The 25,922-nt window shown below is 44.7% G+C and overlaps 1 protein-coding gene across 6 annotated transcripts in view; it reads left to right on the top strand.

Moving 5' to 3' along the window:
* Positions 1 to 25,922, top strand: part of OXR1 (oxidation resistance 1) — a 3,084,878-nt gene that overhangs the window by 1,796,243 nt on the left and 1,262,713 nt on the right. For all 6 annotated transcript variants that reach the window (XM_069621494.1, XM_069621497.1, XM_069621492.1 and 3 more), the window contains one exon: positions 25,063 to 25,176. In XM_069621494.1, the coding sequence (XP_069477595.1) occupies positions 25,063 to 25,176 (114 nt within the window). The remainder of the gene's footprint in view (positions 1 to 25,062; positions 25,177 to 25,922) is intronic.

Genomic DNA, 25,922 nt, shown 5'->3' on the forward strand with positions numbered 1-25,922 from the left:
TATGTTCTTTTCCGGAGGTACTATCTTTTCTTCTGACCCTAGCACATAGAGGTCTGAATATCGGAACAATAAAAGGTTACCTTGCAGCACTTTCCATTGTCAAGCGCTCATCGGAAGAATGCTCCTACTTCAAAATTCCTTTGATAACTGATAACACAATTCTTAAAAGGTCTCACTAATGTGTTTCCTCCTCACACATTTCAAGTACCGATTTGGGATCTAAATTTAGTCATAAAATTCTTAATGTGTGCCCCTTTTGAGCTTATGCACACGTGTCCATTAAGATTACTAACATGGAAAACAGCCTTTTTAGTTGCTCTAACATCGGCAAGAAGAGTGAGCGAATTGCAGGCACTGTCTTCTGGGCCACCCTATACTGTGTTCCATAAGGACAGGGTTGTATTGAGGGTTAAACCATCATTTTTACCAAAAGTAATATCTGATTTTCATTTAAGTCAGAAAATTGTTTTACCCTCATTCTATACTCCACCTCATCCTTCTAAGGAGGAAGAAAGATTACACAGACTGGATCCAAAAAGAGCTTTAAGCTTTTACATCTCTAGACTTTCTAGGCTTAGAGTGGACAACCAGTTGTTTATAGGCTACACAGGAAGGAAACTGGGCCAATCGGTAACAAAACAGACAATTTCACGCTGGATTGTACTTTGCATTTCAGAATGCTACAGACTAGCACAAAAAGACCCACCAGAAGTGTTGAGGGCTCATTCCACCAGAGGCATCGCCTCTTCCACGGCCCTTCAAAGAGGTGTCCCAATAAGGTCCATTTGCGAAGCAGCAACTTGGTCTTCACTTCACACCTTCTCAAAATTCTATAGCCTGGATGCTTCCAACTCTAGGTAGCTGACTTTTGTAAAAGCAGTGCTTTATTCCGCCATCTAAAGGCATTGGAAAAAAAACAAAAAAAAACAAAAAAATCTGACCCCTCCAGAGAAAGTAACAAAATACTGCTTTGGGAGTCTATCTAAGATGAGGAATACGTTGAAGGACACAATCCACTCGAAGAACAAGTTACTTACCAACTGGTAATGTTCTTTCGATTGGATGTTCCTCCAACGTATTCCTCATCGCCCTCCCAACCTACCCCTCTGTAGTTTTTTCTGGGTTATTGCCATCTCAAATCTCACAAGGCTCATACCTGTCTGCCGGCACAATCTACACAGTACAAGATCACAGGCAAAAAAAGGGGGAAAAACAGAACTGAGGCCAACGGGTGCCGCGCGTGCTACTTATACACCCGATGACGTCACCCTCGATGGAGGCCTTCGAGGGACTATCGACTCGACGACATCGACGCACGGCACCCTCTGCCGAAAAAATTTCCAAAGAGCAGCAAAGCTGGATGGAATACATCTAAGATGAGGAATACGTTGGAGGAACATCCAATCGAAAGAACGTTACCAGATGGTAAGTAACTTGTTCTTTTGCTTCCAAGATGGCCATTTTATAGGTAGTGGAGACGTTTGTGAATTTAACCTTATTCTGCAAGGAGGTTTTTTTTCCAGGACACCCCTGCGTCTCTTTTGGCTTTGCAAAGTGGTTTTTAGTTCTGAGGTGAACCATTTGTTAAGGTGTGATCAGGGTTTAGATTTCCTTGATTTAAGTGGGGCTGTTGGTAGACTAGCTCGACCACCGGGTAATTTCTTTCATGGTGAAAGAGCTTTCTGATGATTAACATTATGGGATTCTTAATATGGCCCATAGACCAATGGATGAATCACCTGTTTGTAAGATGAATTCTTTGGTAAAATCGGCCTAACCAGCACAGCACATAACTCTTAGAGGGAGCATTCTTTAGCTTGTTGAAGGCTTTTTGGGCCGATGGGACCCATTGGATGATGTTAGGGTGGTCTTTTGACAAGTTTGTAAGTTCATGATCCAGCTTTCTCAGTGGAATTTTCGATGAACCTCTGATAGTAACCGACAAGGTTAAAGAAGGCACAGACATCCTTCTTGGCCTTTGCTCTTGGTGCTTTTTGTTCGGCCTCTACCTTGACTTGTTGTGGTAACACTTGACCATTTCCGACCTCGAACCCCAGGTACTTTACGTATCGTTGGGCCAGGTGACATTTGGGTGGATTGGTGGTGAAATGAGCTTTTGTAGCTGACAACACACTGCAGTAAGTGCTTGAGATGATCTTCTCAGGTTGTACTGTGTATGACAATGTCGTAAAGATATGCTCCAGCGAATGTCTTACATGGGGCTAGGATCCAGTCCTTTAGTCTCTGAAATATTGCACGTGACCCATAAAGGCCAAATGGCAGTGCACTGAATGGAAAAGGGCATTCTGGAGTTGAGAAGGTGTTTTTTGGTTTGGCTTTTTCCTAGACGTGGTCACTTGTCAGTAGCCCTTCAGGTCCAAGTTGGAGATGAATGTTGCCTCCCCTAATATCTCTACAAATGTATCTATCTAGGGCTATCGGATCGGCATTGAACTTAGATATTTCATTGAGACGTCTGAAGTCAATACAGAATCTCTGCGCATTTTCAGGCTTGTGAATGGGGACTATTGGTGAAGGCCATTCACTATAGGAGTTCTTGATCACACCCAGGTGCAGTTCACTGCTCTAGTCTTCTTGGAAATCATGTCCCGGTTTCTCCCTATCAATCAGGTGACCCCATGAACTTGAGTTGGTAGGAATCTTGTGTTGTTGGCATTCAGAAGCAAGATTTGGGGGATCACTGTTCTCCCTCCACACCTTCAGTTTGTTCACATGATGTAACTGAGATGACCTTTGTCGATCAGCTTGCTGTAGCTTGCAGGTGAATGATTCAACTTGTTATGATGTATTATGGTCTGTGCCACCTAGCTATAGTGGTTGGTTTTGGGTGGTGGAGTGTAATTATCACTTTATCCATCACTTTGAAGTTACAGTACTTGCCAGCTTTGTAATGCGCTTTTTCTTGTCGGGCCTGGGCCTCTTGCGGGTAGACTATGACCAGACTCCACACTTTTTCCATGTATGCCACGTATTCTGCACCATTGGGTGGTTGCTGGTCTATCAGCTGTACAGCCCTTCCCGTTGCGTAAAAGCAGGCAGATTTAGGAAGAGGCTGTTGCAATAGTCCAGCCTAGAGAGAACCAGAGCTCTGGAGACAGTGAGCTTCTGGGGGAAGGAGAGGGAAGGAAGAATACCTCTAAGGAGGTGCAGCTGGTAGTGTGACTTCTTAGAGACGTCAGAGATATTAGGTGAGAACCTGTGAGATGTGAGGAGAAACTTCAACCTTTAATTACCCTCTTGGAGTCAATATAAAAGGGAGCACTAGAGGCAGGTGTCCTCATCCTCATGCCATGGAAGACAGCATGTATCGTACAGACAATAAAAAGAATCCTGCCTAGGGTGACTGACATCGCAAACCTTCCTTATGATTTTCTTGGTCTTTCCAAACCTGCTGGTTTTATTACTGGCCAAACCGTGCTGCAGTCTTAGACAACTGCTTGGCCTGCTTAATCAGGTGGCCCTGGAGGTTGCAGTAGCAATAGTCCTGTTGGATGCGGAAAAGGGGTTCATGTTAATCAATGATTTTTGAATGAGGTCCTCAAACATTTAGGATTTTGGAGACACCTGATGAGGCTCATTAAGCTTATGTACTCTTTTCCATGGCCTATGTAAACGGGAGTGGAATTAGGTTTGCCAGGTTTCCCATGGCTTGTGTGATACAGCAAGTGTACTGCTGCTTTTCACCCTATCAGTCGAGCCCCAGGCAAAATATTGTAGTCCAGCTCACGTGATCAGGAGCTCCCATTCTATGTGCAGATGTTGTTGAAATGTTTTTATGCAGAGATTATCCACCTTTTTTATAAAAAAAAGTCTAGGCTCTTCTCCTGTACCCTTTCTTCCATACTTGTATGACATTCTGTCCTACGGGACAGGGACAAGGGCATTTTATAGTACCATACAAAAATAGCGTGGCCCAGATCTTTTCTCTGCGCATTCGGGCCGGATGCATTCAGCACCATTGGGAGTTTTTTACCTGCCCTTTGTTTGTCAGGAGTTTTTTTCCCCTCATCGCCAGCGTTCCATTTGTTTTTGCTCACCTATGCCGGGACAAAAAGGATTTGGATCCTGTTGGTAAAAACTGCTCTGCTTCAGATCTTCACATTCTCTGTTTAGAGTGCCTCGGGCGGCTGGAGCACAGGTAGGGACGCATGCTTTGCCTGTGATGCACTTTTTACTCTGGCCCTCACTCAGTGGCTTCCGGAGAAAGTTTTCCATCAGTCAGCGCATTCGACACTTGGGGTCAAGTAGGAAGCTGCAACTGGTAAGTGTTTTTTTTTATAGGTTGCCTCAGACCGGAGGCTTCTCCTCTGAGGCCTCTGGGCCACAGGAGGGATTGCTCAGATCCTAGTGCTACTGGAACTTGTCACAATGCCGTTTAACCTTTGTTGCATACCAGAGCTTGCTCCGAGAATAGCCGCTCAGGGGCTAAAAGAGCTACCATAGGTTTCTCTGAGGTTCCCGTAATAGGTGCTCATTCTTGTACTGGCAAAGGCAAGGTTCCTCCGCCAGGGCCGAATACTACCAGAGTTCTCTACAGGGTTCGCTCAGGAAGCACTAATCCAGTTACTAAATTGACTGGGTTGTATCCCTTACTGAGTGCCAAATTCTGCACCAGTACTACCAAGGTTCGCTATGTCGGGGCTAATACTAGCAAAGCCCTATCCGTACTCACTTTGGGTTACCCATTTGTGTCTAAGGCTCCGCATTCCATGGTTCTGAGGCTGAAACACTTCCAAAGGTCTAAGACCACTAGGGAATAGGAAACCCTAACTTGTCAAATGGAGCCCGTAGTTTCCAAATCCACCTCTGCAGTGGTTACACCCATCAAAATTTGGCCAAAGTCCATGCCTGCTCCTTCCTTGGGCTGCGATCCATGTGTATCTCCACCCAGTGTTCCATTTGAATGCAATCCTTTTTCTCCCAGAGTAGAATAGTCGTCCCCACTCGTATGTCGCTGCCTCCTACTCTGTCCTTGCCTAAGACTTCTTCTCCACTTCATTATCTGGATGCATGGTTGTCGAGACCAATGTGGCAGCCACTCTCGACAGATTCATGGGCATGGCATGCACCTCCTCAGAGACCGTTGCCACATCCACTTCACAGATCTTCTGAGGATGCTTTTTTAAATAGGTTTCAGGCATTTATGCATTCTGATCCTATGCAGGAGTATTTTAAGGACATGTTTCAGGGGCTTATTTCTAAACCTCAGAAACCCAAAATGCTGTTAGGCGGTGCCACTCCTGCCCAAGGCGCCGGAAGTACCTCCACTTTGTCCTCAGACTCCTGGGCCGCCTTTGACCCCACAGCCTCAGGATGCGGTTCCACCACTAGTGGAAGACTCCCAAGGACCCTAACAACCCACCGGAGGAAGAGGACGGGAACTCCTGTTCCACGAGAGCCATGACGGGATCACAGATTTAATGGCTTTCCTGCAAATTTCTATTCCAGAGGCGCCTCCTTCTGAGAAAGCATTTTGGCTGGAGCTCAATCCGTCAGAAAGTTGGAAAGAACGGGTGTTGGACTGCAGAAAGATGTTCTGGCGTAGGCAAGGTAAGTGCGATGAAACCTCACATGGTAACCCCCACAAGCAGGAAAATCAACGTGAGGTTTAGGTTGCTTCAATCAGAGGCAGTTAACCTGTCATCTTGTCCTCAGCTGTTTTCATCGGTAGTGGCAGTGGCAACTATGTTTTCAAGGCCATCATCTGTCTCTTCTTCCTCTCTGGTTTTGAGCAAGGAAGATTGGGCTCTGGAAGTCCTGGGCAAAAAAGGTTTTTGCAAATTCTGTGCTGCAATTGAGGCAGTCTAAATGCAACAGTGGTTTTAGCTGCAGCAAACCAGCTGCTGGAGTTTGAGCAGGTCATACCCCCGAGGACATTTGAAACTATTTAAGGGGGCTCTGGCTGATGCCCAAATGATCGCTCAAGATCCTCTGAATGCAGCCGTCCATCATCTTGACACTTCTTCACGAGGAATCGCTATCTGGGTGGATGCATGCATACAGGCATGGCTTCATACCACTAAGTTTACTAAGGAGGTCCAGGATATGGTATTGGACTCCCACTTGATTGGAAGGATCTTTTCCATAGCTCTCGGACGGGAAGCTTGCCATGAAAAAGGCAAGCATGCTTATGTCCAAATCATTGTCGATTTTAACCAAGCCTGTAACAGACAAGCCATCAACAACCTCTAGAGAGGAATCTCGGCCCAGATCTTTTTCTGGTTTCCAAGACTTCCAGGAGCATGAAGTGAGGCAGCAGGACTGGCTGCCCAGCACTCAATGGATGAAACAGATGATATAAGGAAGGGTTGTTTTCTCCCTCCCGGTCTCATCCACCAATGCTTTGTTTCTTCCCAATGATAAATCTTCAAAGTGATGGGTTGCCCGTTCCCACATGACTCCAGTGGGAAGTAGAATATCCCTACAGTTAGAGGCCTGAAGGACCTTAACCTCTGACTCCTTGGTGCTGTCGATAACCAGCAGGGGATACAGACTTCTGTAGAGATTAGGAATGGAATGTTGGACTCGAGCTGGTCTCGCGGACTCTCGGGATCGGATGTGTAGAGAGCCGCGCGACCAGCGTGAGTGATGGTTGGCGGACGGTGGAAGTTGGTACTGTGTGGAGACTCGGGTGTGCTCCGTAGATTAAAACCAACGTTACCTTAATCTGCCGTTTCCTCACATTCTTTCATGTGGCGACGAGGAACGGAGCTCGCCACAGAGTCAGCAGGGTGTTCCTGAGAGTCGGCGTCGGGATATCCAGCGTGAAGACCTCTACAACCGAGTGGCAGGAAAGAGGTGGGGGGGCCGCAGAGAGACTGTCCAGGCAGCAGAGTCTCAGAGCTGCAGGGGGACGGTCTCTGCGGCGGCCGCAAGGGGACTGTCATAGCAGCTGAGTTCGTAGTTGCAGGGAGACGGTCTCCGCGGCGGAAGAGGAGTGGGGAGCAGGAGCTCTTCGCTCTCCCCACCTCATCAGAAAAGCCAAGTGGTGCAGTCACCCATACCCCTCAGGACACAGAGGTGAGGAGGAAGAACAAAGAGGGAGAGGGGACTGGGGGATTGAGCACAATAAGAGGGGGAGGAGGCAAATGTGAACACAGTGCCATTTAGAGGATCCAAGAGGAAATTATTTAACTGAAATAAATAAGAACAACAACCATAAGGGAAGGCACATTCAGGAGAAAAAAGAAAAAAAAATGTATAAGGTGCCTGCTACAGGATATATAAGGAGTTGTTTACGAAAGGTGTGGTGACACCCTTAGGATAGAACTTGCTTAAGGATTTCTATTATGTAAAGGACGGTGATTCCTACAGGAAACTATTTTGAAGATTTGGACAGTGAATAGGGAGGAGTCATAAGGCCAGAATAAGAAGATTTCTGGAAGAGAGATAAACAAGCTGATAAGAAAACACTAGGTGTGATAAGCAAATGTAATAAGTGTACAACGGTACATAAGAGCATATTGGTCGAATAAATTTTGGCTTGTACAACGGAAATAATGGCTGCAGCGAGTATGTCACCACCACCTCCGTTCCTGTCAGAGCCTGGTACTCCGCCTATAAGATGGGACAGGTGGAAGAAATTGTTTGATACTTACCTGATTGCAATAGGTGGTGATAAGTTTGCGTCTGCGAGAAAAGAAGCAATCCTACTCCATAACTTAGGAACTGAGGGCAGAAGTGTTTATGATGGATTGCCTGATGTAGCGCAGCAAGGCGAAGGAGAAATCGACCAGTATTCAATGGCGGAAAGGAAATTGGAGATCCACTTTGAGTCTAAGAAGAACCTAACGTTTGAGAGACATAAGTTCTTCCAAAGGGTACAAGATCCACATGAACCAGTGGAGAACTTCATCGCGGCACTAAGGTCATTGAGCCATACATGTGAATTTGGGGTGCTCACAGACTCTCTTATAAGAGACCAATTAGTCAGATGCACGAATAATGCAAAAATACAGGAAAGACTATTATCAAAGGATGCATCACTTGAATTGGCCATTGATATAGCAAGGAGTATGGAACAAACACATAAATATATGTCTACTATGAAGGGAGACAAGCGAGAAGGAGAAGTGGCCGCTGTGAAGGGTTTCCGCAAGAATGTCCAGAACAAAGAAATAAGTTGTTATAAGTGTGGGAGCAACCGTCATATTTCCACAAGTATGTTTTGTCCCGCCAAGAATATCGTGTGTTTGAAATGCAAGAAGAAGGGCCATTTCGCGAGGGTATGTAGGGAATCAGGTGTGGTGCAGAACATTGAAACAGGAGGAAGAGTACCAGAACAAGTAGAGGATCAAGTAATGGAACTGTGCAGCCAGACAACGCATGTGCTGGAGATTTCGGAGGTGTCAAGTAAAGGAGGTGCACCCACTGATGTATTCATGATCAACGGGAGAGTCGTGACCATGAAGGTGGACAGTTGTTCACCATGGACCTTAATGTCGAAGGCGACATTCCTGAGTTGCATGCAGGGAGACGTGAAAATGTTGAAAGAACACAATATTGAGCCCTATGCATATGGGAACGTGAAAATTGATGTAGTAGGGATGTTCCAGGCTTCCATAAAATATAAAGGAAGAAGCTGTGAATCGGAAATATATGTGACACAAGAAGGGTCATCACTTCTGGGATGGGGTGAACAATGGAAATTAGGAATCAGAATCCAAGCGAATGCAGAGAGACCCATTGATGTGGCAGAATTGAAGGACAAGTGGGAGAAGGAATATCCCATGGTATTCAAGGATGAATTGGGAATGTTGAAAGGATTTGAGCACCAAATTCAGTTGAAAGCGGGCGCGAGTCCAAAAGTGCATAAGGTGAGACCAGTGCCTCATGAATTGAGCGAGAAACTGAAGACGGAGATAGAGGCATTGCTTCAAAAGGGAATAATAGAAAAGAGTGAGAGCTCAGAATGGTTGTCGCCGGTGGTGGTAGCTGCCAAGGCGAGTGGAGACATTAGACTTTGTGTAGACCTGCGGGATCTGAACAGAAACATCCTGGTTGATAGGCATCCCCTGCCGATAATTGGTGATAGATTATCTGTATTAAACAATGCCAAAGTATTTTCAGTCATTGACCTTTCTCAGGCGTACCATCAAATTCCATTGAAGGAAGAGTGTCAACACTTGACAGCATTTATTACGGTATTTGGAACATTTAAGTACTGCAGGATGGCATTTGGACTTGCCTCGGCGGCGGCTGTATTCCAAAGGGTGATGGAGATAGTTCTGGATGGAGTAAAAAACATTATTGTGTTCCAAGATGATGTTCTCATATATGCTAGTTCCACTAAGGAGCATGATGAAGTGTTGAAACAAGTGTTGGAAAGATTGGGTGAGGCAGGACTAACGGTTAAAAGGAGCAAATGCAAGATTGCGGTGAGCAGAGTGGAGTATTTGGGACATGAAATTGATGGGCAAGGTGTGAGACCTAAGAGAAATTTAGTAGAAGCATTGAAGGATGCACCGGTACCAAAGGATAAGGAACAAGTCAAATCATTTTTAGGGTTGGCTGAATATTATCACAGATTTGTGAAGGATTTTGCTAAAGTGTCAACTCCTCTGAGAATGCTACTTAAGAAGGGTGCAAGGTTTGAATGGTCAACGGAATGTGAGTTGGCTTTTGAGTGCATTAAAAAAGCGGTGAGCGCAGCACCGTCCATAGGAAGATTTGATTCAAAAGATAGAAGTGTGTTAGTGGTTGATGCGAGCATGTTGGGATTGGGAGCGACGTTAGTGCAGTATGACAGGAACAACGCAGAGAGAGTTATTGCATTTGCGTCTAGGATGCTAAGGGGTGCAGAATGTAAATATTCCGTCATCGAAAGAGAAACATTAGCCATGTTCTGGGCTGTAAATCATTTCAAGTATTTCTTGTGGGGGAGAAGATTTGTGGTCAGGTCAGACCACAAACCCATGGTGCAGCTCTTTGAAAGTGGAAGGTGGGCTTTGGGTTCACCAAGAATAAGCAGGTGGGGTTTAGGACTCCAAAATTTTAACTTTGATGTGAGTTACTTGCCGGGAAAGAGAAATGTGGTGGCGGACTGCCTGTCCAGACTACCGATGAAAGATAATGGGGTAGAAGATGGAGAAGTAGAAGAAGAGTCAGTGGTGGCGGAAATACAGTGTGCTGTCAGTAGAGAAGAGTGGACATTAGAGGAAGATTCTGACGAGGATCTCAAACTTGTGAAGGGTTGGACAGTGGAAGGGTGGCCAGCTAAAAGGGATTTGGATAACAAATTCAATACATGGTGGGAGATAAGAGATTAATTGAATTTGTGTGAAGGCAGATTGAGGAGGGGAAGGTGTTTGGTTCCCCCTCAGTCAATTAGGTCGGTTTTAGTGAGATTGGCACATCAGGGACATCCAGGGGAAGCTGCCATGAAAAGGAAGTTGAGGCAAAACTATTGGTGGCCGGGAATTGACAAAAGTGCTGAAAAGTATGTTAAAGATTGCTGGAATTGTCAAACAAGTGACAAATGTAGAGTGGTAAGAGAGGCACCTCTAGTACCAAATATCATACCGGATCAACCTTGGAACAAGTAAGCAGTGGCTATTATGGGCCCTGTGGCAGGTCTTGGAGAAGGACTTAAATTTCTATTTGTGATAGTAGACTTCCATTCTAAATGGTTCGAATGGGAAGCAGTGAAAGAAGTAACGACTAAAGAGTTGATTGGGTTCTTGGAAAAAGTTTTCCTTAAGGAGGGTGTTCCTGAGGAAATTGTGTCGGATAATGGAGTACAATTTGTGTCAGTGGCAATGAGAAGATTTCTGGAGGGCTACAGCATAAAACACACGAGGACTGCGCTGTATAATCCCAAAGCGAATGGTCTGGTGGAAAGAATAAACAGGTATATAAAAGGGGGTTTACAGTTGGCTATGAAGTTGGGACAGCCATGGAGAGAGGTGTTGAGGATGTTGACATGGAGTTATGTTACTACACCACACTCTGTAACAAGGGTATCTCCTTTTGTGTCGTTAAAAGGCAGGGAACCTGGTACAAAGCTTTGTCCAGGATGGCTAGGCATGGCCAAGGGGGTCAGTGTGGATCGGGATCACATAATGAGACTAATCAAGTTGAATCAGGAAAGAAACAAAGAACTGTTTGATGACAGGATGAGGGTGAAAGAACAGGAATGGAAGGTTGGGGAGATGGTATATGTTAAAAATCCCAGGTTGGTGAACAAATGTGTTGAAAGTAAGTTCCAAGGACCAAAAAAGATAAGTGCGGTTAAGAGCAATGTGGTGGTATTGGAGAGTGGTGAAGTCTGGTCGAAAGGAAGGTTGGCAAGAGCGGGAGATGAGAAGGAAGATACATTGGAAAAAAAAAAAGTGAGTGTGGAAATTAATAAAAAAGAGGAGGAAGGGGTGAAAGAAGGAGTTGTTGATGAGGAAGTGAAAGGAGGAATGGCAGATGTGGAAAAAAAGGATAAGGATGTAAGAGTGAATGAACAAGGTTCATATAGACATAGATCAAAACCTGTGTGGATGAGAGATTATGAAACCTAAACTTAACATTCAAGGTTAGGCAAGTTCAAAGTTGTATTGTTCATGGGTGTGAATTATTCTTATCTGCTTAGCATATTTCTATTTTAAGTTTGTTTAACTAAGTATGTAAGGTAATAGAATTCAATGTAAATCTTCGTATTATTATAAGTCGTATTAGTTATTTTCTGCATAAGGGGAAAGATGTGTAGAGATTAGGAGTGGAATGTTGGACTCGAGCTGGTCTCGCGGACTCTCGGGATCGGATGTGTAGAGAGCCGCGCGACCAGCGTGAGTGACGGTTGGCGGACGGTGGAAGTTGGTACTGTGTGGAGACTCGGGTGAGCTCCGTAGATTAAAACCAACGTTACCTTAATCTGCCGTTTCCTCACATTCTTTCAACTTCCTTTACCTCCCTTCCCTCCTTCCCGTCCTCGTATAAACCAGGTTGAGTCTTCCGTTCTGCGGTTAGAAATCATGCAACTGTTGCAGATGAAAGCCATAGAGGAGGTAAAGAGTGAAAGCGTGACGTATGTTCAGAATACCTGCTCGCTGTTCCTTTCCACAAATAGTATCAGTGCTTGGTGATTCCAGAGACTGCTGGGTCTCATGGCATCATGTATTCAGGTGGTTCCTGTGGCCAGATTAAAGATGCAGAGAACTAGGCTAACGCTTGAAAGTTCATGGTCTCAAGCACAGGACCCGCAGTCGTGTCTTATACCGATATCCCTCAAGAATTGTTTCAGGATTTGTTGTGGTGGTTCGATACTCGGAATCTGTTGCAAGACCCATTCCCATAGGCGATTATCACCATGGGTTCCTCACTATTAGGCTGGGGGCGACAAACCATCTTCAAATTTCCGACTAGTGCTCCGGTGAAGACCGAGCTCAGCATATCACTTACCTGTAGCTGAAATCCACCTTAATAGCATTGATAGCCTTTCTTCCTAACATCCAGGGCAAGACGGTGTCCATCAGAACTTTCAACTCCTTCTCAATGTTTTACATCAACAAACGGTGGGCAAATCTACTCTGCTGGGTCTTTTGGCACTGCATGTATGGGAATGGGCTGTCGTTCATGGGATGTCGCTTCAAGCCCATCATCTGCCGGGAGTGGCAAATGCTGATCAGCTGAGCCATCTGGCAGAGAGCACCTTTTCTCACAGTGAGGGTCTCCCGAGGTGGACCTCTTTGCCACCATTCTCAACAAACACTGTCCCATGTATGCATCCTGAGGTGGGCAGAGAGTGGATTCCATCAGGGATGCACTGGAAATTACTTCAGATGGTATGACAGCGTATGCCTTTCCCCCCTGTCCTTTTACTGCATCAGGCTCTCCGAAAGTTTAAGTAAGCAACATTCTGTTCTCTGGTCATCATTGCCAATGGTGGCCTGCCAGATTCTTGTTTTCGGATCTGGTGACCCAGGCCAGGGGGACCGTGATCTCCAGTTCATCCGGACCTGCCATCTCTGGAGGAGAGGAGGATCCTCCGCACCTACCCACAATCATGCTTTGATAGTTTATTTGTATAGCCCCAATATACACAATGTGTTTCAAAGTGCTTCAAGGCAAGGGAGGGAACAAGGGAAAACAAGGCCTTGAGACATTAAGAATGTGAAATTAACTATCGTACTAGGCCTGACGACATGTCAGTGCAAGAGCTATGACAAAAATAAGGAGGGGAGGAGGAGGAGGAGATGAAAACAGACAAGTGACTATCGTACTAGGCCTGATGACATTTCAGGTAGTGCTGGAGGGGGAGAGGGAGGAACAGACAAGGAGGGAGGGGGAGGAAAACAAACAAGCTACTATTGTAGTAGGTCAGATTACATTTCGGTAAGTGCAAAGAATATAGTAAGGGGGAGAGCGGAGAGGGAAAAAGATAGGGAGAGGAAGGGAAGACTGAGAAACAGTGAGTGTGGTGAAAGAGAAGAGAGGCAAGCAGGGGGAGAAATACAGCAGGCAGGCACACAGGCATCACAAGCATACAGCAGGGGGAGCGAAGTACAACAGCTGGGCACACAGGCATCACTAGCATACAGCAGGGGGGAGCAGAGTACAACAGGCAGGCACATAGGCATCACAAGCATACAGCAGGGGGGAGCGGAGTACAACAGGCAGGCACAGAGGCATAACACAGTATAGAAAAAGATATTTTACCTTCTAATTGTGCCTACAGTTATTCTAATGATCTGTATGTCAAAACAAAATAAATAAGTCATGATTTCGTTTTTTGACTCAAATTGTTTTTCAATTTATTGTATGAGAAGCAAAAAGAAAAATATAGAGTAGTACATGAAATTAGATTTCAAAATGAATGTTTGCTGGTAAGTCCTCTTTGCCTTTGTTTGTTGTTGAGTTTTGTGGAATGCCTTATGCTGCTTCACATAAGTTCTTGGATGGTTTGTAGAAGTTGGTCCTATTGTTACTTCTCATAGGCTCTTGGGTGGCTATGATGATTCTTGGAGATTTATCCTATTGTTATTTCACAAAGGTACTCCTTATGCATGCTTGGTTTTCAGTATTCAGTAATATATCCCATTTGGGATAGGTTGTGATGTCCCTCGACACGTGTTTCCCCAGTTGTTTTGTTATTGGTTCTTCAGGAGGGTATTGTCTTTTCTTGTAAGTTATGGATTCACCTAATGCAGATGGTGAAAATTGAGATTACATTAACGTGTATTCTTTAGTATAGGTTTGTTTAACGTGATTCAACGTACATAAATGCTTTAGTATATATGGACAGTAAAGTTAAACATTGGAGGCTGGACAACCATTGACAAATCATGCCTAATTTATTTTGTTTTGACATACAGATCATTCGAATATCTGTAGGTGCAATTAGAAGGTAAAATATCTTTTTCTATACCTTACTATGTTTAGCATTGGGCAACCTCAATGCAAGTTTTACCATGCAGCCACAGAGAACAACCTAAATACAAATAATCAAGCTTATACAAGGAGCTTGCGTCCAAGACTGCAAGCAGGTTGCAACTTCTTTTGTTCTTTACAGAGGAATAACACGCATACAGCAGGGGGGAACGACATACAACAGGCAGGCACGCAGGCATCACAAGCATACAGGTGGGGGCCACAATCAGAAGCTAGCAGTGGGTGCAAAAAAGCAATGCAATCAGGAATGCAAACAGGGGAGACAAGCAGAGATGAAAGCTGAAAAGTCAAAAGATGGTAGAAGCGTGTCCAGAAGGAGGGAACAACCCATAGTTATGGAGGTGTGAATGATATGGAAGTCCAGATTCCTTAGAGAAGTGAGGTAGCAGCATCATGGAAGTCCAAATACAGGGGTGACAAGATGATACCTCAAGCAGCGTACTGGTAGCGGGCAGGGAGACAGACTGGGGCCTTCGTTGTGGGCCTTAGGTGAGGGGCCCAGCTAAAGCTTGCCGGTCCCTGATTGGGCAAACAAAGGCAGCTGTAACCAATCACGCAGCAGCGTGCATGCAGGAAAGGCAGACCAAAAGCCTTTCCTGCTAGGCTAAGGTGGCGACCATGATGGAAATGCAGTGAGGCAGGCAAAGCACAACAGAATGAAAGTTAGTGAAAAAGAAAAGCAAATTGAAAGGCCTCACAGGAGGGAAATCGAGGGGCACTGTGTAAGCGCAGCAATGAGGATGAAGTCAGCATAAAAAAAACGAAGATCTTTTTTCGTTTTGCAAGGCAATTTAAATTCTGTGGTCTGCTACTTAAGTCACCGGGCAGTGCTTCTACCTTGTGCAGGCATGCACCCCCGTCCGGCACGGCAGTTGGTATGGCCAGATGGGGATTTCTTGACTTTGCACTCCGGTGCGATGAAAAGAAGAATGATGAGGTTGGCATTGAGGTTAGCAGTGTGGTTCCTGAGGTCAGGGCCCTAGGTTATCTGGGCCTCTTGGAAGAGAGCATGAAGATTCTTCAATCAGCTCGGAAAGACACTACCAGGTTGCAGTACAAAAGTAAGCGGATCAGATTTTTCCACTGGTTTCAGTGGTAATAACTTAACAGATTACTCTACAAATAAGGTGTTTGGTTTCAAAATATATTGTTTCCATAATATAAAATGTGTACTCTTACTTTGCATTCTTAATGTGATAAGCAAAGTGCACCAGGGTACATTCTTTTTGAACTTCACTTGTCCTTCATGATTTGGATGTCAGGAGGGCTCTGAAATGTTATTTGGATGGGACCAAGGAATTTAGGAAGTCGCCACGTATTTGTAACATTTAGAGGCACAAATAGGAGTTCTTCAGCCTCTCGAGCTACACTCTCCAGATGGTAGGGGCAGCTATTTTGGAGAGACGCCATACAAAATCGTCCTCGACTTAAGGTGCTTCATGCTCACCTTGTCGGAGCCAAAGCAGCTTCAGCGGCCTTCCAAAGGCACATCCCATGGGACACCATCGCCAAGACAGCGACTTGGGCCTCCCCCTCAGCCTTTTCCAAGCATAACTGTCTTCACATGAGCTCGGGGGCAGATGTTCAATACAGCCAAGCAGTCTAAAAGAGCCTCTTTCACTGGATTGGAAATAGGACCATCCACCTATTGGGAGAGAAGTGCTTGTTAATCTCCCACAAGTATGGAGAAAGGGGACGGGACGTACTATCAAGGAAAAGTTACTCAACGTAGTGACTACTGTACTCCTAGTCCAGCTTTCTTCCGTACACCCTCCCTTCATCCCCCTAAATGCCTCAGCTTCAGTTAGGAGCCGACCTATATGAGTCGAAAAGGACTGTCGCACGATGCCCAGAGGCGGGGCTTTTGAGGTGAAGCATGTGGCCGCACATGTGCCGGGCCCGTGTTTACTCAAAATGACTTGACATTTTTTTTTATGCTGCTACAAAAAGCACTGGTCCTGTCCCGTAGGATGGAATGTTCCACAAGTATGGAGGAAAGGGGACTATGGACTAGGATACAGTAGTCCTTACGGTGAGTAACATTTCCTATATCAGACAAGTTTGGAAGATGTCTGGTTTGCAAATCAGTCACTAGAAATCAGAGATATACTTGCTGAATGATTCGACACTTGAGTCTCTGCGAGACCTGGGTTCTCATTGAAGTGAGGTCTTTGTGTGTTTGTATTTATAGACTTGAAAGCAATGGTTAGATCAACCTTTGGTAAAACCATGCAGGTTAACAGATGGGAATGAACTTCCTTTTCTTGATCAATGGTATGGTATTGCTGATAAAAATGGTTGCCTTATCCAGATTCTCTTATCTTTTTCTTATTATTCTGTTTGATCCCCCCGACCCCCAACTCTTCCCCTGGGTACGAAGCATGTTGACTAAACTGGTGCAAGCAGGGAAACACATCTGTCAAATAGGGAAGCTAATCCTCTGTATGCTCATGGTGGGACGGGTGTGCCTGATCTCATGACTTGACTGCCCAGGTACAGTGGGCATCTCGCTAGTTTGACCTTACCACAGAATGTCTTCATGTAAAAATACAAAGAGCGTTGGCTACACCACTAGTCCCCGAGGCAAGACTGTAGGAAAGGTCTGGGCATGGCTGACATTAAATCAACGCAGTCTGTTACACAATAAGGAGGTCCAGGTTGGAAGGACGAAACTGATTTCCCCCTTAATATTGGTAGAATCTGCTGGTCTGCCATCTCACAGAAACCACAATTTTAAAGGCTCTGAAGGAAGCTCATTATGACTTAATTTGCTGATGCTTTTGAGGGAGGATTCTTAATTATTTTACTCTTTAAGCTTTTAATTAAAAGTTAAAGCACATGCCCGTAGAGTATTTTTTTGTTATTTTAGGTGAATGCACCCCCTCAGAACTTTTTGTGATTTTTCTCAGCGTTTCTCAGTTGAGGGATTTATTACCGCGGGACATATGACTGATGAGCAAGTGCCTCCTACTCCTTTGATATGTTTGCTAGGGACACAGCTGTTAAGTACTTAAGGATAATAGAGGCCATCCTTGTCTTCATGCTGTCCAACTTTTTGCTTTCCTGGATTTAGGAATGTATTCCTCTCTGGGGTAATATTACACATCCGTGTCAAAGCTATGATTTTTTTTTTTTTTTTTTGTAAACCGCAACCTCTGTTTTTACAAAAATTACTTTAGTAGAATACAATCCTTACTAAGCCCTAAACCAAAAGCTTGTAGGTAGGAATGGACAAGGGGCTGTCTATATTCGGCACCTTATCTCTGGATTTGATGGAGCTAGAAACTTAATTTTGTGTTCAGCTCTCTTAGTAGCACATTGCCATTTCCTTTCTATGTGTGATTTGTGCCTGTAGCAGGTGTAAGGGGCCAGCATGTCCTTCGAATCCCTTGTATAAAAGCTTGCAAGAATGGAGACGGGACCATCTGCATTAGGCACATTATCTCTGGATTGGAAGGAGCTATAAACCTAATTTCTATTTCATTTTTCTCAGATTTGCATTTACATTTCATTTCTATGGGTGTTTTGTACCTGTAATAACAGTAAGGAGTCAGCATGTCTCTGCAGAGGAAGGGAAGTAAACCAGCACAATTAACACCTCTCCCTCTAGAGCTGAACATTCTAACCTATCCCCACTGCCCCCTTCTTGGGCAAATTCATCCCCCAACTGATCCTCCACATCGAATCTACTGGCTGTCTCCATGATCACCAGTCCTGCTTTAGAGCAGCCAGAGGCATGGAAACTTCTCTCCTGAACACCTGTGACAGCTTGCTCTCAAACCTTGACTCTAACTCCCCTTCCTTTCTGATCCTCCATGATCTGTCTTCTGTCTTTGACACAGTCCATCATTCCATCCTCATAAATCGGCTCTGTAATACTCTGGGCATTGAGACTTGGCGTTGGATTGTTAGACCTCCTTCCTTTCAAATCAGCTATCCCAATTGCAACTGTGCCCTTTTCTCTCCTCCACCCCACTCTCTAACTGCAGCGTCCCTCAGGGCTCTAACCTCTCTCTGTGGTTTTTCAACATTTACTTTGCACCTCTGGCCCACTTCATCTACACTTTCTCCCCTCATTTCCAGTGTTATGTTGATGACACGCAGCTCTCATTTAAGCTCCCCTCCTCTACCTCTTCATCTTTCTCCCTCATTCCCGATTGTCTGACTTTTATTCAGTCATGGTGTGCTGCTAACGATCTCTGCATTAATGCCAGTAAGACCAATATCCTTCTCATTGAGACTCCTGCCCGATCCTTCCCTCCTACTCTCTGACCACCCTCCTTTGACCCACTCCCCTCACCCTCGTGTGAAGCAAAAAATCTTGGTGTCATCTTTGACTCCTCTCTCTCTCTTTCTCGCCTTACATGTGCCGTTGGTCACCTACTAGAGCACATTTGCCAGTTGTTGTGCCTCTTTGGTCGCCTATCAGACCACATTTACTATTGAGCTGTGCCTTTGGTCGCCTATCAGACCACATTTACCATTGTGTTGTGCCTTTTGGTTGCCTATCAGACCACATTTACCATTGTGTTGTGCCTTTTGGTCGCTTATCAGACCACATTTACCATCGTGTTGTGCCTTCTGGTCGCCTATCAGACCATATTTACCATTGTGTTGTGCCTATTGGTCGCCCATCAGACCACATTTACCATTGTGTTGTGCCTCCTGGTCGCCTACTAGACCACATTTACCAGTTGTTGTGCCTTTTGGTCGCCTGGTCGCCTACAGACCACGTTGTTTGTTTTGATGCCCTGCATAGCTACTCCTCAATCACATTGAATCAATCTATGTTGTGCCTCTGTTCGCTAATAGACCACCCCCGTCACCCTGTGTACCAGTATCACCTTAAACATCATGTATTGGTGCCTATCAACGCTCATCCACCTACTGTATACTTACAGTAGTTATTGGTCTAGTCAGCCCAACCCACACTCTAAACATTACACTTCCACTAGCTTAGGTATGGCACCCACCACCTCCTCCCTGAGGCCTAGTACCTTGACACCTGCAAATCCATACTTGGATGATCCAGCACTTTGGATACGCCACTTTGCCTCCAAACCAATACCTAACCAACCCTGTACTATCACCATCAGAAATTCGAGACTGAACTCTAGAACTAGAACACCCACCCACCCAGGCTCGTTCCACCCTAGCACACTGAAGAGAAATACTAGACTGAACTTCCGAACCAGTCCTCCTACCTCCCCGTACTCTCACCACCCTAGCATCTTAAGCAGAAACTCCAGAATAAGGGCCCGCACCATGAAACACTTGCATTTTGCCCATAATCACGTTGCTCCCCCCATTGATGTCGATAATCTAGCCCATAATCCACCTTTAACATTTGAAAAAAACCTCAAAAAAGATAAACCCATCAAAGCAGCTCTAGTGAATACAAGGTCTCTTCCTGCCCATGCTCTCGACATTGCTGACTTTATAACCTATGAAAACCTTGATGTCCTCGCAGTCACTGAAACCTGGCTTAATGCCGCATCCAACCCATCTCTGGCCCTCGCAATACCTAATGATTATGCCATTATAAGATTTGACAGAAACACCACTCAAACAAAGGGAGGCGGACTTGCCTTCATATATAGAAATACCTTCGACATCAAAATCATCCAAGATGTGCGAATCCCGTCTGCCGAATCCTTGTCAACTAAGCTACCCCTCTCACCTAACCACACGGCCACCGTGCACCTCCTTTATCGACCACCAGGACCCATCTCCTCTTTCACAGAGGACATTGCATCACTTATAACCATAAACACCAAACCTAACTCGCAAACCATCCTACTTGGGGACTTTAACCTCGATTTCAACGATCCTAAAGACACTAACGCCCTTGACTTAGCCAACACATTATCTGATTTGGGTCACACGCACATCATCCACAAATCCACCCATATCAAAGGTAGAACTCTAGACTGGCTCTCACACATCAATTGCTCTATTGATCTCCTATCTAATGACCCATGCATCTGGTCAGACCATCACAAATTAACCTTTGCTATCAAAGCTAACACTACTCATTTGGCGCCTGTCATCGCCCCTGCCATCCGCACGAGAAACAAGAAAGACATTACTCCCGACAAACTCCTACCTATACTACTCCCCATATTGAATAATATTGATTCAGATGCAGACCCTACAGCTCTAGTGGAGACTTACAACCAGGCTATACTTAAAGCTCTGGATTCCATTGCCCCTCTAAAACTGCGGAAACCGAAACCACAGTGTCACCTTAACACATGGTTCACGCCGCAGTTAAGAGAATTACGTAAAGCCAAAAGAACCGCTGAGGCACTCTGGAAAAACACCCCACAGCTCCTAACAAATCTGAACTAACCCTAGTATCTTCTAGCTACAAAGAAGCCATACTCCTTGCCAAAAAAGACTCCTATAACAAAAGGATTACACAAGCGAAATCCAATACTAAAGAACTTTTCAAAATACTCAAAGAATTAGAATCCCCTATTGCCCCTACTGACAAATGTATTACTGACGCACTATGGTGTAGCAACATCCAGAAAGCCTTATTAGATAAAATAGCTCACCTACAATCCAAAATGAACACAAAAAAATCTGTGCTATCTGCGGACCCTAACCACAAACAACTACCTAACATATCTCCAACCTTCCAGACTACTTGTAAACCTTTCAGCTTCTCACCCCTTTCAACTTGGGAAGTAGAAAACATCATCAGGAAACTAAAACCTTCAAACTGCCAAGGTGATGCCTGCCCTGCCCCGATTGTTAAAGCAGCTGCACACGATCTGGCGCCATTCATCACCAATCTCATCAATGCCTCTTTCAAATCTGGAATAGTTCCTGACAATCTTAAAGACGCTTTTGTCATTCCACTCCTCAAAAAACCCACGCTTGACCCAGCCAACCCGTCTAATTACAGACCAATAACGACTGTACCGTTCCTATTAAAAATACTGGATAGAGCAGCCTACCTACAAATACAGGCTTATCTAGAAGCTAATAATCCCCTAGGGCTCAGGCAATCAGGCTTCCGACCGAGACACGGTACGGAAACTGCACTAATTGACCTTACCACCCAGATCCAAACCATGAAAGACCATGGCAAACTTGCACTCCTGTTGTTGCTTGACCTGTCAGCAGCGTTTGATTTGGTTAACCATCACACACTCTGTCAACACCTGAAATCCGCAGCCCACTTTTCAGGTGCAGCCACGGCTTGGATCAGCTCCTTCCTGGTGAACAGAACCATGAGGGTCTTCTCTCCCACAGATTCCGCCGATCCTGCCCCAGTACCTTGTGGTGTCCCGCAAGGCTCATGCGTGTCCCCGACACTTTATAATATATTCACGAAACCCCTCTTCGATATCTTAGACTATCTGGGTGTCACGTATACCAACTATGCGGACAACACCCAGATACTCATTCCTATCACGGGTGACTACGAAATAGACAGCACTACCCTCAATGAAATCTACTCCGTTATACAAGCATGGGTGGCACACCATGGCTTGTGTCTCAATGACGATAAAACCGAGCTGATCATCTTGGGCACTCATGCCAAACTTAAAAATCTTAATCCTTCATTCAAAGCCTTTACCATAGATGGCAATCTCATCTCAGTCTCAAATAACACTAAAACTCTTGGTATTTACATCGATGCTACCTTATCCCTCTCTAAACAAACTAACGCAGTAGCGTCATCAGCTGCATACACTTGCAAGCTTATCACTGCCTGCAGACCATTCATCTCCGCACCCAACTGTATCACTCTCGCGAGAGCACTAGTCCTTTCCAAAATAGACTACTGCAACGCCCTCTACTTGGGCACTAGCCACAAAAATATTAATAAATTACAAGTAGTCCAAAACAATGCAATCAGAGCTGCCCTTAACATCCCCAAAAAAGCACACATATCTGAGACCAGACGTAACCTACGCTGGCTCCCTGTCAAGCATAGAATATCCCTGAAAACGCTGGCCCTCACACACAAAGTTAGGGCTAACCTTGCTCCAGCATACCTCACTAACCATTTCACACCACACTCCGCCTTGAGACCTCTTAGAGCAGCACAAACTAACACCTTGACCATACCGAGATTTAAACTCCACAACTCGGGTGGAGCTAGCTTCCCGGTACAAGCATCCAAACTATGGAACACCATCCCCACGCATTTACGTGCAGAACCTTCATTTAACCGGTTCAAACATAGCACAAAGTGTTGGCTCCATAACATGGACTCCTGACAGCCTAACCTTAGCCTTATGGACATTGGCCAATCACCTGGAATTAATATATCTGTGTATGCACTTGCTTATTATGCCTGTTCGTACCTGTAACTATTATGGAACTTGCTGACTGTATTGTTTTGATTGCACATTTATGTAACTGTAACCTTCCTGTAACTGTAACGTAACTCTGTTTAACTGCTCCTCTGTAACCAGCTCTACCTTACGCGCCCATATGCCCCCGGGCCTGGCTGCGCTTTATAAATAAATAAATACAAATACATCGCTGACCTTGCCAAAAAGGCCCACTTTCAGCTTCACCTCCTCAGAGTCATTTTCCCTTTCCTCGCCTTCCCCCAGAAACTCATTGTCTGCAGCGATCTGGTCCTCTGTAGACTGGACTGCTGCAACAGCCTCTTCCTTAATCTGCCTCTTTCCTCCCTCCGCCCTCTTCAATTAATCTAGAACAGCACTGCAAGACTCCTCATTGGCCTCAAGCCCAGTGACTGCATCTCTCTAGCCCTTAAAACTCTCCACTGGCTCCCTGTGGCTGCAAGGATCAAATTCAAGTCCCTCTGCATCATCCACAAGGCTTACTGGGGCCTGGAACCATGCTTTTTTCAACTTTCTCTCCGGTGCTCTAGCTCCAACACTCTGCAGATCAGACGTTTCTCTAAGCAGAGAGTGGGAGGTAGATTTCCTTCCTCGGCAGGAGCCTCCCTCTGGAATGGCCTCTCTGCTCCTCTCTGTCTTGAGCCGGATCTCTAAGTTCCGGAAGCTTCTCAAGACCTTCATTTTCTCCTCCTCCTTCTCCCTTCCCTCCCTTGCGGATCTCCACCTGCCATTGCAAATAGTTGGCTGTGTCCCCATGAGTCTTACTGTGGCCAGGCCCTCCTTTAGCCAGTCCTCTCCCTAACCCTTACCAGCACTTGCCTCTGGGCTTCTTCTCTGACTGCCACTGATTCTGGTCCACCCCCTTCCTCGCACTTAGCTTACACCTCCTTCGGTTCCCTGGCACTTGCCCTTCTGGGCTACCTCTAGCACTTGTTCAGCCCATGTTGCCCTCACCTCCTGCACTTCCACCTCCTCCCCCTACTCCCATCCCTCCTCCCTATTCTCCCACCCGTCCTCCCTATTCTCCCACCCTCTAATCATCCCCCAAACTTCTTGTTACTGCACTTGCACAATCTAAATGTCACAAGGCCTAGTAGGACTGTTGTTGTTTTGTCTCCCTTGTTCCCCCACCCCTCTTTTGTCTTGTGGCGCCTGGAAGCACTTTCTGCTGTATAGGCGCCATACAAATGTTCAATAAATAAAATAAAATCAATATGATTAAAATAAATATGACAATTGCAAAGTCTGTTAAACAATTATGGGGCTGTTCCTTGTACTGGCTAAATGCGTGTTAATGAAATGGAGCCAGAGTAAACCAACCATATAGGCCTGGGTAAAAGATATTGATTTTTGCATCTAGAAGGGTTACAAATACTGTCATATGATGGTACACGGTGCCAGGCATAGTGACGTTTGGTCTCGCTATCATTTCTCACTATCAGCATTTTCTAGATGAGCATGTCTGTAGCACCATGATACGCAGTCTCATGCACTGACCCTGCAATGTTGAATGCCACATTACTAGCTGCTATGTTTTTACCACCAAATGAATGTAGCTCATGAAACGGAGGGTGGGAAATGTCAGAACACTGGATCGCACATTACAAATTCTGTGATTCCACCTCTCTCTCATATCCACTGTGCCTGAAGAGACGTGTGTGCTTTCTACAGCCTTTCTTTTATACACATGTTAAGGCTGTATGTGAACCTGACCAGATTTTATTTTGATAAAGTAGACATGGATAGTTTGAACATGCTTTGCTGTTGTGTTTTGTTTTTAGACATTCAAATGATGTCTAAAATGTTTAACATTAGATTTTAGCCAGCGGAAAATTCCATCCAAAGTGATATATAAATTATATTTGTAATTTGATGCTCCTGAAATCCATATGCCAGGTCACTTGCACCTGCCCACCTCACCTATAACCCCTTAATGTCCACTAGGTGCTTTGTAATCCTGTTTGGTTTAACTGTTTTTTTTTTTGGGAGAAAGTTGTAAAATAGCTACTACGGTCAGAGGTTACAATTCTGGAGCTCACTTGAGGTTTTCCTTAAATCTTAGTGGCTCATATGTCATATATTGGCAGTCATATTACATTGTCTTTGCCCTGGAAAATTATTGAAGTCATCTGGAGCATGGATTTTAAGGATGCAATCTTATTAGTTCACTGGAGGTGCTTTTTAAATTGATTCACAGCTTATTAATATGTTGATGCCTTATTGTAGTCTATACTTTGGCTATATTAGGTGATGTGTGCTAGTTACTATATTTGTTGAGGAAAAGGAAAACTGCAGTTTGCCATATAATAATTTTTGTTCATGAATATTTTAGATTTTGTACGTTCCTGATCCAGACTACATATCCAGCGTGGAAAGTTCTCCATCACTTAGTCCTATAAGTCCATTATCGCCAACCTCTTCAGAAGCTGAATTTGACAAGTCAATAGTAAGTATCTTTTCCAGCGTTGGTCATAGTCATTTATGTGTCTTATAACAACTCTTAGAAAATCTAGCACTTTTACTTGCAAAGTTAACTGTACCTGTCTGGATAAAGAATGAAAAAGTAATCCATACATTCATGTTGGTCATAGCCTTACGTCAAAATCGGGTATTTCTAGCAATGCTTCATGCTTGAATTGCTTATGAGCCATGCTCCCACTTGAAACATATACAAAATTTAAAAAACATAATAAATGTTTAAATGTCATGCACGCCTAATTAGCATCAATTAATCCTATTCACTTCAGTGGAAAATGAACAATTATTGCAATAGACTGCATCTGCGCTGGTGCAGCTGTGTTGCTATTAGAATGTGCTGTCTGCTGAGCTAAACAAGGGAGCAGGCTTCTGACCGGTGTCCAAGAAACCACATTAATATCAATTCTTTCATCTTAGTGAGCAGCATGTTTATTTGGTTGTGGTCGTGAAATAATTGGAGTTGGAGAGCATATTTCTCCTTTCTGAAATATCTTATTACTGCTTGGCTGGCACGTGTTTTGCTCAACATTTGATTTCTAAAGTTCTTAGTACATAGGTCATTTTTTTTCTTTCTCAAGCAAGAGAAGACAAATTTACAATTATAGATAAAAAGATCAGAAGGTGATCACTACATTGCATTATTAACTGTTGGGCTATATAGTCGTTATATCATATCACATAAGAGACAAGCGGATGAGTAATGCTTTAGTGGAG

This window comes from Ambystoma mexicanum, chromosome 5q (assembly GCF_040938575.1).
Source record: "Ambystoma mexicanum isolate Mex_15411 chromosome 5q, UKY_AmexF1_1, whole genome shotgun sequence".
In the NCBI taxonomy this organism is placed as follows: domain Eukaryota; kingdom Metazoa; phylum Chordata; class Amphibia; order Caudata; family Ambystomatidae; genus Ambystoma; species Ambystoma mexicanum.